The sequence below is a fragment of the Buteo buteo genome, chromosome 1 (genome assembly GCF_964188355.1).
Source record: "Buteo buteo chromosome 1, bButBut1.hap1.1, whole genome shotgun sequence".
Lineage (NCBI taxonomy): Eukaryota > Metazoa > Chordata > Aves > Accipitriformes > Accipitridae > Buteo > Buteo buteo.
This window is the reverse complement of record NC_134171.1, coordinates 57918152-57929859: the sequence shown is the minus strand read 5'-3', so window position 1 is coordinate 57929859 and position 11708 is coordinate 57918152. Positions and strand designations below refer to the sequence as shown.

At 39.4% G+C, this 11708-nt stretch overlaps 1 protein-coding gene across 4 annotated transcripts in view; it reads right to left on the bottom strand.

Annotated features, from left to right (window-relative positions):
• Positions 1 to 458: 458 nt before the first annotated feature.
• Positions 459 to 11708, bottom strand: part of NPNT (nephronectin) — a 55090-nt gene continuing 43840 nt past the window's right edge. For all 4 annotated transcript variants that reach the window (XM_075032424.1, XM_075032440.1, XM_075032431.1 and 1 more), the window contains 4 exons: positions 10132 to 10227; positions 9625 to 9723; positions 5816 to 6072; positions 459 to 3259 (listed from right to left, as the gene is read on the bottom strand). In XM_075032424.1, coding sequence (XP_074888525.1) covers positions 3164 to 3259; positions 5816 to 6072; positions 9625 to 9723; positions 10132 to 10227 — 548 coding nt within the window. In that variant the 3' untranslated portion in view covers positions 459 to 3163. The remainder of the gene's footprint in view (positions 3260 to 5815; positions 6073 to 9624; positions 9724 to 10131; positions 10228 to 11708) is intronic.

Below are 11708 nucleotides of genomic sequence, written 5' to 3'. Positions count from 1 at the left end.
TGTGCCTTGTTTTCAGGGAGGAACAACCTGTAACGGGGTATATATAGAGAGATCTGGCACTGGGATTAGAGGCGGGTGCTACTGTTGCATCTTTTCTCCAGGAATACAGAGCAGGATGATGGAGGCTGCTGTCATGAGCGTTCTTCCGCTCAGGGTTGTCTTCTCATGACTAACTGGACTTTTATTAGGGTGGTTATTGTAACCTACGACTATATTAAAACCAGTATTTTGACCTCCAAGTCTAGGGTAATTTATTGAAGGAAACCTAGGGAAGCTTTTCTCCAGAATGAATGGTGTTTATTGAAAGCACTCACTAGTGACTTAATGACGTGGCTCTGATGAAAGGTGAGGTGACTGTACAGCATGGAACCTGGAAACAAAAATGTATCAGTCCTTTCCATTGTACTCGCTTTGATGTCAGTAAATGCAGTAAACACACTGCCACTGGTCACAGTACCTGTAATTTATGAAGAATCTTTATTTTCAATCTTTTTAGGGGAAAACTGTTTAACATGTCTTTTAAAAACAATAAATTGTAAGCTGGCAAGAGGTTATACGGTACATTTGATAAATGTTTTCACATTAATTTAGTGCAATTTCTTCTGCTTGCCTAAGTATTTAAGCTGGAATTTCTTTTGGCACAGTTACCTATTTATTAAACCCTCAGCAGGAAGGGCAGTTACAACCTACTTCATAGGAAGACCTCAGGCTATACACTCATCTCTTTCTGGAGGCTCGTATTGCTCCGTCCTGGCTGAGGTGTGTGGCTGCATGGAGCTGCCTGAAACGGCGGGCGCAGCAAGAGCTGGAGAAGAATCGTCACAACAGAACCACTGACTGACCTCGCCTTGTCTCTTCAGAAACGCTGAGAGCAGGTGACCAGCTGCAGAGGTGAGTGACTTACAGCCACAGCAGCTCCTTCAGAGCCACACAGACTACCTCAATGTCCACTCAGTCAGCTGAGACTTCAGTTCTTACAAGGCTTTACAGTGTTACTTGTTTGACTGTAAGGATGAAATGCATTCATAAAACACAGAGACCTCAAATCCTCCTCCTGTCACCTGAGTACTTATTTCTGTTTACCTTCTGAATTCATTCATATTCTGGGTTCTAAGGGCCATTTGTAAAGGGGCGAAAAACTCTTTCAGGCTTGCATAGATAGCTACTTCACTTTGGTTGCATTGTCATCTTCTGGTTCATTTCACTGTAATAAAATTGAGACTTTTGATCCAGAAATGAAAACAAGATTTCCAGTTAGTAGCAAGTAACCACCTCCTTTACTGATTACTTTAAAATACGGACAAGGTATTATTTCAACTATTCACAAATATTTCTGACATATTACAAAGTAACGTAAGAGAAAAAGATCATGATCATATTTAAAGCTAAACAGTTTAAAATGTTTACAAATGCATTGTTTTTTCCTTTCCAAAATGTTTGTTGATACAGTTTTGCAAGAGACTGTTTGGTCAAATAAACTTCTGCTATATGTACTGTGCTTTGTCCTAGGGGACAAATTGGAAAAATATTTTCAAAACAGTACTTTCTCAGAAACAGGGAGTTGGAATATGACCTCTAATGGTCTTGCAACAGTGTCTCTGTGGACTTTGTGCAAGGCTTAACATGAATTTTTTTTTAATGATGGTTTTGTAACATGACATGAAGCTGACATTATTTTACATTGTTTTTAAGTATTTAAAAGATCTGAGACCTATTTCTTATATATATACATTTTTGAAGCTTTAAGGCTGCACCACTAACAACATTTTATCAATCTTTCTTTTGTCATTTTCTGAAGTGTTACAATTACTTTGTCAAATTTAAAATTGTTAGCAGCAACAATGATGAAATGTTCCTCACTTAAAAAATCCCAAACCAAACAGAAGAATTGCCCGGGAAACTGCACATCACATGCATGATACATAACTAAAAAATTAGTCCAAAGTTCTTTTAAATATTTAGTTCCAGCTAGAGCTGATAGTTGTTCTAGTTCTAAAGAATAAAATGTTTATTATATACAGAAGAGTTGGATGGAATATGGACATTTGACAAAGATCACTCAAGGCATTTCATGGTCTGAATTGTTCATACAGCATTAATACAGCTGCCCTTTTTGCTTACACGTAGGCTTGTGCCACCTGTGGGAAGGGAACATTCCTGGTAGTGTCAACAGGCTCAGTCTTACAAGATGCAAATAATTTATCTTCTCCAGGCTGCTCAGTCTTCAACTGAACCAGGAGTTTCTTGCAGGACTCGGAGCCCTTTAGGACTTGCTCCTGAGCTAAATGCAAACTTGTACAGCATTGTCAGATGCCAGTTTACATCAGGTAAGTGTTTGGTCTTTTGCCTTCAGCATATTACAACATGAAAAACTGCAACAGCATTTTTTGACGAGCACCATTAACTGACTGGTAACGTATCTATTAGCACAACCAGCAGGATCAAAGAATATGCTTAACTCCTGTCTTGTACAATAAGAAAGCACAGCTGCCAATTACCTTGCAACTAGAGTCTGTAAATATTAAAAACATAAATATGTTAATAACCATACACATATACACAAAACACAGCAGTAGCAATATTACAGGATGCAATGCCTATTCTATATAACTGCTTTTTGTTAATACAGATGCAATACCAAAATAAATGCTATTTAATATGAAGTAAACCCTTCTTCAAAGGTCAATGGCAGTAAGCCAAAGTTCATGTCCAGGCTTGTACTAATCTGAGGTGACTCTGAAGCTAGATCAATCCCACTGCCTATCAAATCTCATCAATGAAAGAGTAGCACTATGGGAAGACAATGACTATCAGTTAACACTAAACCTTTCTGAGCTGGAGCTTGCTTTTGCCACCATTTGTAATTAATTCTCCCTTTTTCACAAGTACTCTTTGTGTGAGCACTCACCAGGCTTAACAGGGGATAAAGTTATTACATACCAAATATGATTTAGAGGTGAGGATTAATAGAAATGACCAGCACAGGGTTGGAGTTCCTGAATCCTGGGAGATGCTCTCCATGTTTTTAAGTGACATTTCAGTGAGATTGCACTTAGCAGATCTCCAACTTTTTCTTTTTTTTCCGTGCAGTTCTGTTGCAAAGCTTGGTAGGAATAGCATGGGAAGGGCTAGAGGAGATGACTGTGCTGGTCCATTGTCTTTGCTAATGCTCTTCAGAGCAGCGTCCTCTCCTCAAGATCACGTCATCTAGTCCAATATCCCCTGTTTGTCCTTTCCCTTTCTCGCCTTTGAAAATAACCTGGGAAGAGAAACAGAATGATTTGAGTGCAAAAATAAAGTAAAATGAAAGAAGTGTTGGTTGAGAGAGGTCTCAACAGTAAGAAAGTAGAAGCCTAAGAAAGCTGAGGCAATCGTGACTGACTCACAAAAACCTATTTATTCTGCTCAGAATTATGGCTGTTTTTTCTGTTTGTGATCCTCTCCCTTATTCCCTTTCACAGGGTCTTTGTGAAAAAACAGCAGTTCAGGACAGAGTTGCTCCAGTTGCACCATCTGCTGTAGTGAGATGAACCTCCATGGAAGAGAATCTCAGGCACTTTCTACATATCACCTCTGTGCCTTTTTCATTGTCCCTCATGGCGAACACATAAAATCCTCTGTGTTCTGAAAAATCTTGTCTAATAGAGGAGCTGTCCATTGCTAAAGCACCTTGCAGCTGCCTTAGCTGTGTGAACTAGGAACACCCATCTTTTAACAAATTTTGGCTCCTGCAGACTCATGGAAATCTACAGAAGCACTGGCTCCTCACAAAATGGCAGCAGAAGTTTGGGCATGGATTTATGCAGATCATTAGCAGTCCAGATTTAGCCTGAGTAGAAGAAATTCAACAAATACAAAGCTTGACTAGAAGGACTGGAGCATAAATCAGAGATGATACACAGAATGGCCAGCTGACTTTAACAAACACTTCCCGTAAGTCAGTACTGCTCACCTGTGCTACTGCTGTAGATTCAGAAGCCTGAACTGTTTAATACAGTCAGTGTTTTTGACCATGGCTTAGAAATTATTCGAAGCCTGCAGCAAAACTTTGTAAGAGTCTGCTGTTATCACTGAGCTGGAAAGAATTAATACAGATTCATAGATCAGAAATTCAGCTGTGTAGTTAAAAATAATTTGGATGCTTGCTGAAAGCACACTTTTAAATAAGGAGAAGGAATGGAAGAGGTCAGAGAAATTCTATGTTGACTGTACTGAATTATTTTTTAAGAAATGAGTGATTTTGGGTGTACTTTAAAATAATTTACACAGAGCTAATTCATTAAAAAGCGTGATGAAGGATTCTGTTCTCCATCCATATTCTCCTCGGGGTTCCAGTAGGCCTCCCCTAAAATCAATAGTGTTGAGTTGCTTTTGGTTTTTAATTAGCTAGAAAATAAAGCTTCCATATTTCCTCTTGATTTCTCTGTGCTTACCTAGAGCTTTCTCTCATTCCCTGATCCTTGGAATAAGTGTCACAGTGGTTCAGGTCAGCAGCCCAGGCTCCCCATGCTGGCTGGAAAAGATGCCAAACTCGACTGTTCTGTAAGGTGCCACGAGGCAGCTCTGGTCTGTGGACCGGCACTCGGTTATGGTTGGCAAGCCGTGCTGACAGCTGTTGCTGAGGTGGTCAAGAGAGGCAGGGGACAGTGCGAAGGGGAACTACTGGTCTTGTCTGGGGTCTCTCAAACTCATTTGCTTTTCTGCCAGACAATGTATTAGTGATACACACTTATTTAATGAACTGCTCAGGTGAGACAGACCTGAGGATTGCCAGAAGTGTTAAACTTAGCGAAAAAGGGTAAGAATGTGGCAAATATATTGTTCACCTGTTATAAATTTCCACATTCTCAGTCTGACATTCACTTACAGCTAACAATGTCAGGCATGTTTGTTACTATTGCAGAGGTAAAGTTTTCAGAAAATTATCTGCGGTAATTACAGCCTTAATATTAATTTTAGAACTATATACTGCATGTGTTGTAGCCTGGTCCCACCATGAACATTGATGTATGAGCTTTTTAGGCCCCCTGATATGTAAGTCAGAGCAAAATAGGCCCTGAAGCACCCAAGCTCCTTCTTCAGATCTGAAATAGAAACTACCTTCAAAGCTAAGCAGAGGTTAAAGAAAAATGCTGAGCTTTTGATATCAGTTTATCACCCAATGTTTCTGAGATTTCCAGGTATTAAAAGATTCTCCATGGCACTTCAGACAGCTTCTTTTGATTGCACTAAACTGTTTTGTGTTATTGGTGTAGTTAAGTCATCATTTACCTCCTTGGCCAGATCAGCTGCAGGTACACTGAAGAGCATAAAACCATGTGAGATTGCACATGTAACCTCCCTGCATTATCAAAAATTACTTATTTGCAATATCTTTGCCCTGGTTTAGCCAGTTACTAATCCACAGGGGATGATTCTTCCTATTTCATGGTATTGTGTTATTTAAAGCATTGTTCATGAGGAACCTTGATACAGGCTTTTTTTAGAAATCCATGTACAGTATGCCATTGTCCATTAGACTACTCTTTCCTACATGGTGATTCCCTTAAAACAGGCTGTACAAGGTAGTTCAGTACAGGCTATTTTGTCATTTCCTATATGTCTGTTGCTGTAGGTGGATTTTTTTTTGCATAAAACTAATTTGAAAAAATGCACAACTCTCTTATCCTTAATGTGATTACATTGGCAGGGATCAAAGTAGTAAAACACAGGCTGAAACTGGACCCAGAAGACAAACAGTCCAGTGCTACACCATATAAGCGTCTTCAGCTTCTCGTACAAAAAACCAAAAGGCAGCACATGCATTGGTACTTACACTCTTGATGCCTAGTCCTCGTAAAGTTATGTGTGTCCGTCTCCAGCCATGGCCACCATTTCTTCCCCAAATGGCTGGTCCATGAGCGCCGTTTTTCCTCACAAAGACTTGGAGGGCACCAGAATGCAGTCCGGGCACCTTATGCCTAAACGACAGGCACAAGTCACCAGCCTGAGCCATGTGACCCAACGGCAGGATAAGATGCGCTACTCTTCCTTCTTTGCCTTTGGGGTCAGAGATGGTAAGATACTGTCCCCCTGCAAAAGAAAAAGCGGTTAGCTTTTTTTTTTTTTTTAATTCTACTATGTTGCAGGACCAAATGCACAAGAATCATCAAAAAATAAAAAAAGGCTCCACAAGGTCCAGTGAGTCTTAAATAAGGCAGATAGTTGCTGGAATGTGAACCAGAACTGATGCATCTGCCTCCTGCGGGGTAAGAGTTACGGTGCTGGTCTTCTGTTTACATTAGTACCAGTTTAGGTCTTGCCCATCTAATTACTTTTTTACAAAGCAAATAATACCTCTTTTGAAAATGAAAATTTCATGTATTCCTTCATTTCTGACAACCCCTTGGTGACCACATGAATTTAAACCCACAGTGGCATTAAAGCTACTGTGTATATTTATGCATCTTGTAAGCTGCAGTTTTTTGCTATTGGATAGATGAATGAGAAGGCCAGCATAAATGTTATCATGTAATTGAGCTACAGGTCTGTCCCTCTCCTTTTGTTTGGGACCTGTATTAACAGGTTAAGTCTCAAAACATATCCATTTGCAAACATGGATAGCCTTTTCATTTAACTGTAATTTAAACTTAATCTGGATTAGATATAGAAAGGTAGAAACAGTAGAGATTTCCAAATGGCTGTTAATTTGATCCACTCCCTGAAGTCTTCTCTAACAGTGGTAAGTTGTCAGTGAACATATATACTTAATTCAAAACCCTATTATTGTCTCTGATCATGTATGAAGTAAAGGTGCCTTCATAAAAACACCTAGAACATGAAAAGTAGAGTATCTCAGGTATGGCAACACCACTTAAACCTAAAAAAAAAAAAAAATAAGGCATGTACTTCCAGAAGTCCCATGCACCCTTTCACATAGACACTCAAAACTACAATAAATGAGACTTCACCTCTTGGAGAAAACCCACACCTTTATTTTTTCTTTGTACTTTTCATTAAAACTTTTGCAAGGTGGATGATAACTTTAAAATCTGAAATTACCACAGGGACAAGGGTTCATTTTTAAAAACAAAAATTAAAAAAAAAACCAACCTTACTCTGAACTTAAGATTTTTTTTTTTAATGAGATCTGATTTTTTTTAATTGTTTGTTTTGTCAAAAAATCCAAGTTTAATGAACTTCAGGTAAAGGTGGAATTTAGGTTCCTTAGTTGAAACCAAAGATGTAGAAATATTGGGGGTTTGTAATATTGTTGACAGACAGAGTCATTAATTATAGAATAGAAAAATATTTTTCCTTGAAATTGTTGCCCTGCTACTACTCAACCAGAGCTTTATTTTTTGAAAGACACAATGATTTCCCTCAAAAGCTGTGAGATTTAATGACAATGTACCAGGGCTTGTCAGACACTTAAAAAGAAAGCCAACCTTGTTTCCAATTCACTGCTTCTACATAGGTTTTTAAGTTCTTTGGTCTCAATGAGATTTAACAAAGCAAAGTAGTATGCTGCTGTCTGGGGCCCCAGATCTGCATTTGGGCCTGAAGTGGGATCCAGTTTGTTGGGGTGGTTTTAGTTTGGGGTTTGGTTTTTTTTTTAATGCATTGTTTTTGCATCAAGGTCACTAACTGCTAAAATAAGCATAACGGACTTTAAATAACTGCACCTGTTTGTTGTAGATACAATTATATCACTATAAAAGTACTGACTTGACTCATTAACTGCATCTGTTTTGGATAGTTACAGTGACTGAATCAAATCAATAGGAAACAGATTTAGGTAAGCTCAAAGCCAACACATCTGTAGGCAAGCCCCTGCAGGAAAAGGTCCCCTCAAATCAGCATTTTCTGCATGCAAGATAAGCTTCTAAAGCTTCAGCATGGCACCTTTCAAAATGCAGATTCTGATAAACCAATAAATAGCAAACTTTGAAAGGTGAAAGCAAACACTCAGGAACAAGCTGTGAAAATAAATCCTTGCAACAAGGTATTCCAGACAGGAGGGAGCGGGTGGGTGACTTCAAGGGACTAGTTTTAACAGGTTATGTCAACAGCAGCAGAACATACACAGGAAACAAAAAGCTGAGATTGTCCCTGACTGGGAAGCAACACAGGAGAATAAAAAAGTCTAAAAAAAAAAAAAGCCAGTTAAAAATCATAGTTCTGGAACTTAATATGTATTAACAACAAATTCTGAGTACAGCTAATGAATATGCTTTGAGCAACTTTCTCAGAAACAAAGCACTTTTAAATCCACTGTTTCAAAAAGATGTTTGAATTATGTTTGATCTTTTTCAAAACGCCTGTCTGCAAGCAGGAGACAGCTACCTGTTTTCTCATCTGCGGGAGGAAGGAGCTCTCCTCTCTGAGTCACTCATGAGACTTTTAAAGTGTCATAAGGAGCATAGGAAATACTAGAGCATGCCTGTGGGTGGGGAGGGGGCCTGCCCACGAAGTGAAGACAGCATTTCCACTTAGCCAGCTAAACAGCCTGAAAAAGGTGCCGGGTCACCCGCTGCGGTGGCAAATGACTGTCTCATCAGTGGCAGTGTAAGGACAGACATCTATGATGAGGTGGTGCGTAAGGAAAATGGTTCTCAGTGCCCTCACCCTCCCTCAACTTAACCTGTAACATTTTACTGCCTGAGAGCGCACTTCCTTCCGAAGTCTGCCATCCCCTCACATAATGTAAGCATTGTGCACTTCAAAGGCCGCTCTTCTGGGTATGAAGTAATCCCATCATTACGGGGAGCCAGAGATGTGTGTCTAATCCCCAGCAAGCACTGTGGGGCAAGCTCTGCTGGGGGAAGGGTACGCAGGCAAGGACAGCCAACCTCCCAGTGCCAGACAGCAAAATCAACAGGGGACAAAATACAACTAACTTCCAGCGGCGTAGATGTGCAGTTCTGTTGGGACTACACCGGCAGAGGTGTGCCAGTGGGAGGGGTTGCGGCTTTGGCTGACCACCAGTACCGATGCCACTCTTCTCCTACCCTACAAGTGGTTAGTACACGCTCCCCTGTAATACTTATTGCAAGGTCACTTTTTACCATCCCTAACATACCCCTTTTCAGAAGTCTCTGCATATGAGCACCTTCCTTCCTACTTAACAGTTTTCCTATACACAGGCTGCTGTAACTTAGAGTAGAATTCAATAAAATTAAACTGAGAGGTTAAACTAGAACATTAGATTTGGCAGCAGAACAAAGACTATTTCCAGCCCTTTCTATAGTTTTGCTGGTAATATGGAAATAATTAGTTTGCATGGTGGTTTGAAAAATAAGCTTTGTTTCATCATAAATAAAAGTTGTTTTCTAGTCCACATTTTTGTTTTTTCTGGTTCTTTTAAGACAGATAGTCTTTTACTGAATACATTTACTACTCCTCCGGAGACATTCCTATTGTAAAGATACCAGCTATGATAAAAGTGCAAATTCTCAATTGCTCTTTCATTTTGGGAATCCTCAGGTTTGATTTTTATACACAGAAGAGGTGTGGGTGTGAAATATACCCTGGAACTAAAGGGAACAGAAGCTGTGTAAATTTGTCGTAACATGAGAACTGTCATCAATCTCAAGCCTGGGTGGTTCTTCAACTACAGGATGTGATCGTACACAGGTATCTTACCTGACGCATCCCTCACTGGTTCCCAGTGCAAGTCATCATCTCTATCCTTGATCCATCCGCACAGTCCACTATCAAAATTACAGCTGTGTACCAGCACACCTAGTCAGAACAGAGCATAAGGTCAAAAAAAAAAAAAAAAAAAAAAAAAAAAGTGATTTGGATTGTGTTGGTTGGGGAACTACAGCAATTTCCCTTTACTTGCTGACACTTGCAAGTAAATATGAAAATTAAATGCAGCAGAAGGAGCACTAGAAAAAGAATCTACAAAAATACTAAAACAATAAAAAGGATGCTAATATTATTAACAATTCACAATATTTTTCTGCTAAATCTGTTAGGAAATAAAACTATAAACATTCACTTAGGTGGTGGGGTTTTTTTCTTTTTACAATGCATAGTTTAAACAAGGGGCATAAGATGTAGGACTCTTGTAAAAATGTATAAAACCCCAAGAAATCTCAAAAAACTCCTAAACCCTAGGCCCTGAACAGGAGATGTGATCTTTACCTGGGTCATCGTTTGCTTCAAATTCATCAGCGGTAATCCCTCTTTCAATTTCAAGTATTTCAAACAGATTATTGCTCACTCCAGGCTGGCGTGGAACTGTGAGAAAAGTAGTTTTTCAGAAATGAATGAGATAAAGGTAGTTAGTGACCTACTTCCTTATCTTTAATAAAAAAAAGCAGAGCAGCTCTGGGCATTGTGCTTTTCTTGGAGAACTCAATATATTTAATTATATTTGACATGAAGATTCATAAACTTTATGCCTATGTGATTTATGATTTATGTTGTAACATTTATCTGAGCACTGCAAAAGGTGATTCTAAATCTGCTAGAGGCTCTTCAAATGAAAGCTCCTTTTTAACCGAGGGGCGGGGGGGGGAGAAAAAGCTTTAACCTTGAAGCACACTATTCCCCTCCAAATGCACTTTTAAAGATAGTGGTTTCTCAATAAAATAAAGCCGCATTAAAGCCCTTGCTCAAACTTTCCGATCCACTCACCTTCTACAGATGTTCATAGGAGAATCTCAACAGGAGGGAGTGGTACTTGGAAGAGGCCCCACACGCACCTAACCTTTGAAACACAGCGGAAGGTACCTCCGTCTATCTGCAAAGGATTAGAGCTCCCTAAACAATTACCAGGATGGTACTGAGAGTTCAGAAGGAGGAGCTCTAGTAGAAGCTGGAATTCAACTGTAATTATAATTTTTGCTTTCCAGCACAGTCTGTCTGTCCTTCAGCTGCTGTTCTCAGCTGCAAGAAGGAACACTCTTGGTGATTAACAGGCCCAGAGGTTATTAGACATTCAGCAGGCAGGACAACCTGAAACTTAAGAGGTCTTTGTGGGAACAATGGCTGCCAAAGTCAGGTGGCTACAAAGAGTTCCACCTACTTCTGAAGACGCTGTGCCAGTCTGTATAAGTCTCCAGAAATAACACACTGATGTCATGCCTGATGGGCAGCTGTCAACTAGAGATAAACAGATTGCACTGGATAGAGCTGTCTTGGAAATTCCTCTTTTAGAGGCAGGTCTAGTGCATAATTAATAACAGTAGTGGTGTGTTTCAGACACGTCCTTAAGATGTTATAGACACATCTGACACGGTATTTGTAAGGGCCTTATCTATTAAGAACTTGACATGTTTTCCATTTGCAGTGCTAAAATAAGTATCTTAATGTCTCTATAGGCTTCTTAGGCAAGCAAGAACAAGAAGTATTGAGATGATTTACAATTCTAAGCTGAAATAAAGGACTGTTGTTTTCAGGAAATCAAATCAAAGGTAAGAAGGAACTTCTTTTGCACTAGGACACGTAAATAGCACTGCTGCAAGAGCTCCTCTGAAGCCAGAAGACAGAGGTGAACGAAAAATAAGAATGAAGTAGCTTCCTGCTTTTTGGAATTAGGACAGAATAAGCAGCCTGATAAAAGGTTGACCAAATGCTAATGTATTTTAAAAGTGGTATTACAGGCCACAGATCTTGGATGGAAATTTTGTATGTTAAAAATAAATAAATAAAAAGCTTGAAGTCTGTAGGAAACTGATTAACTCCTTAATATTATAGTAATTTTGGAATCATTATGT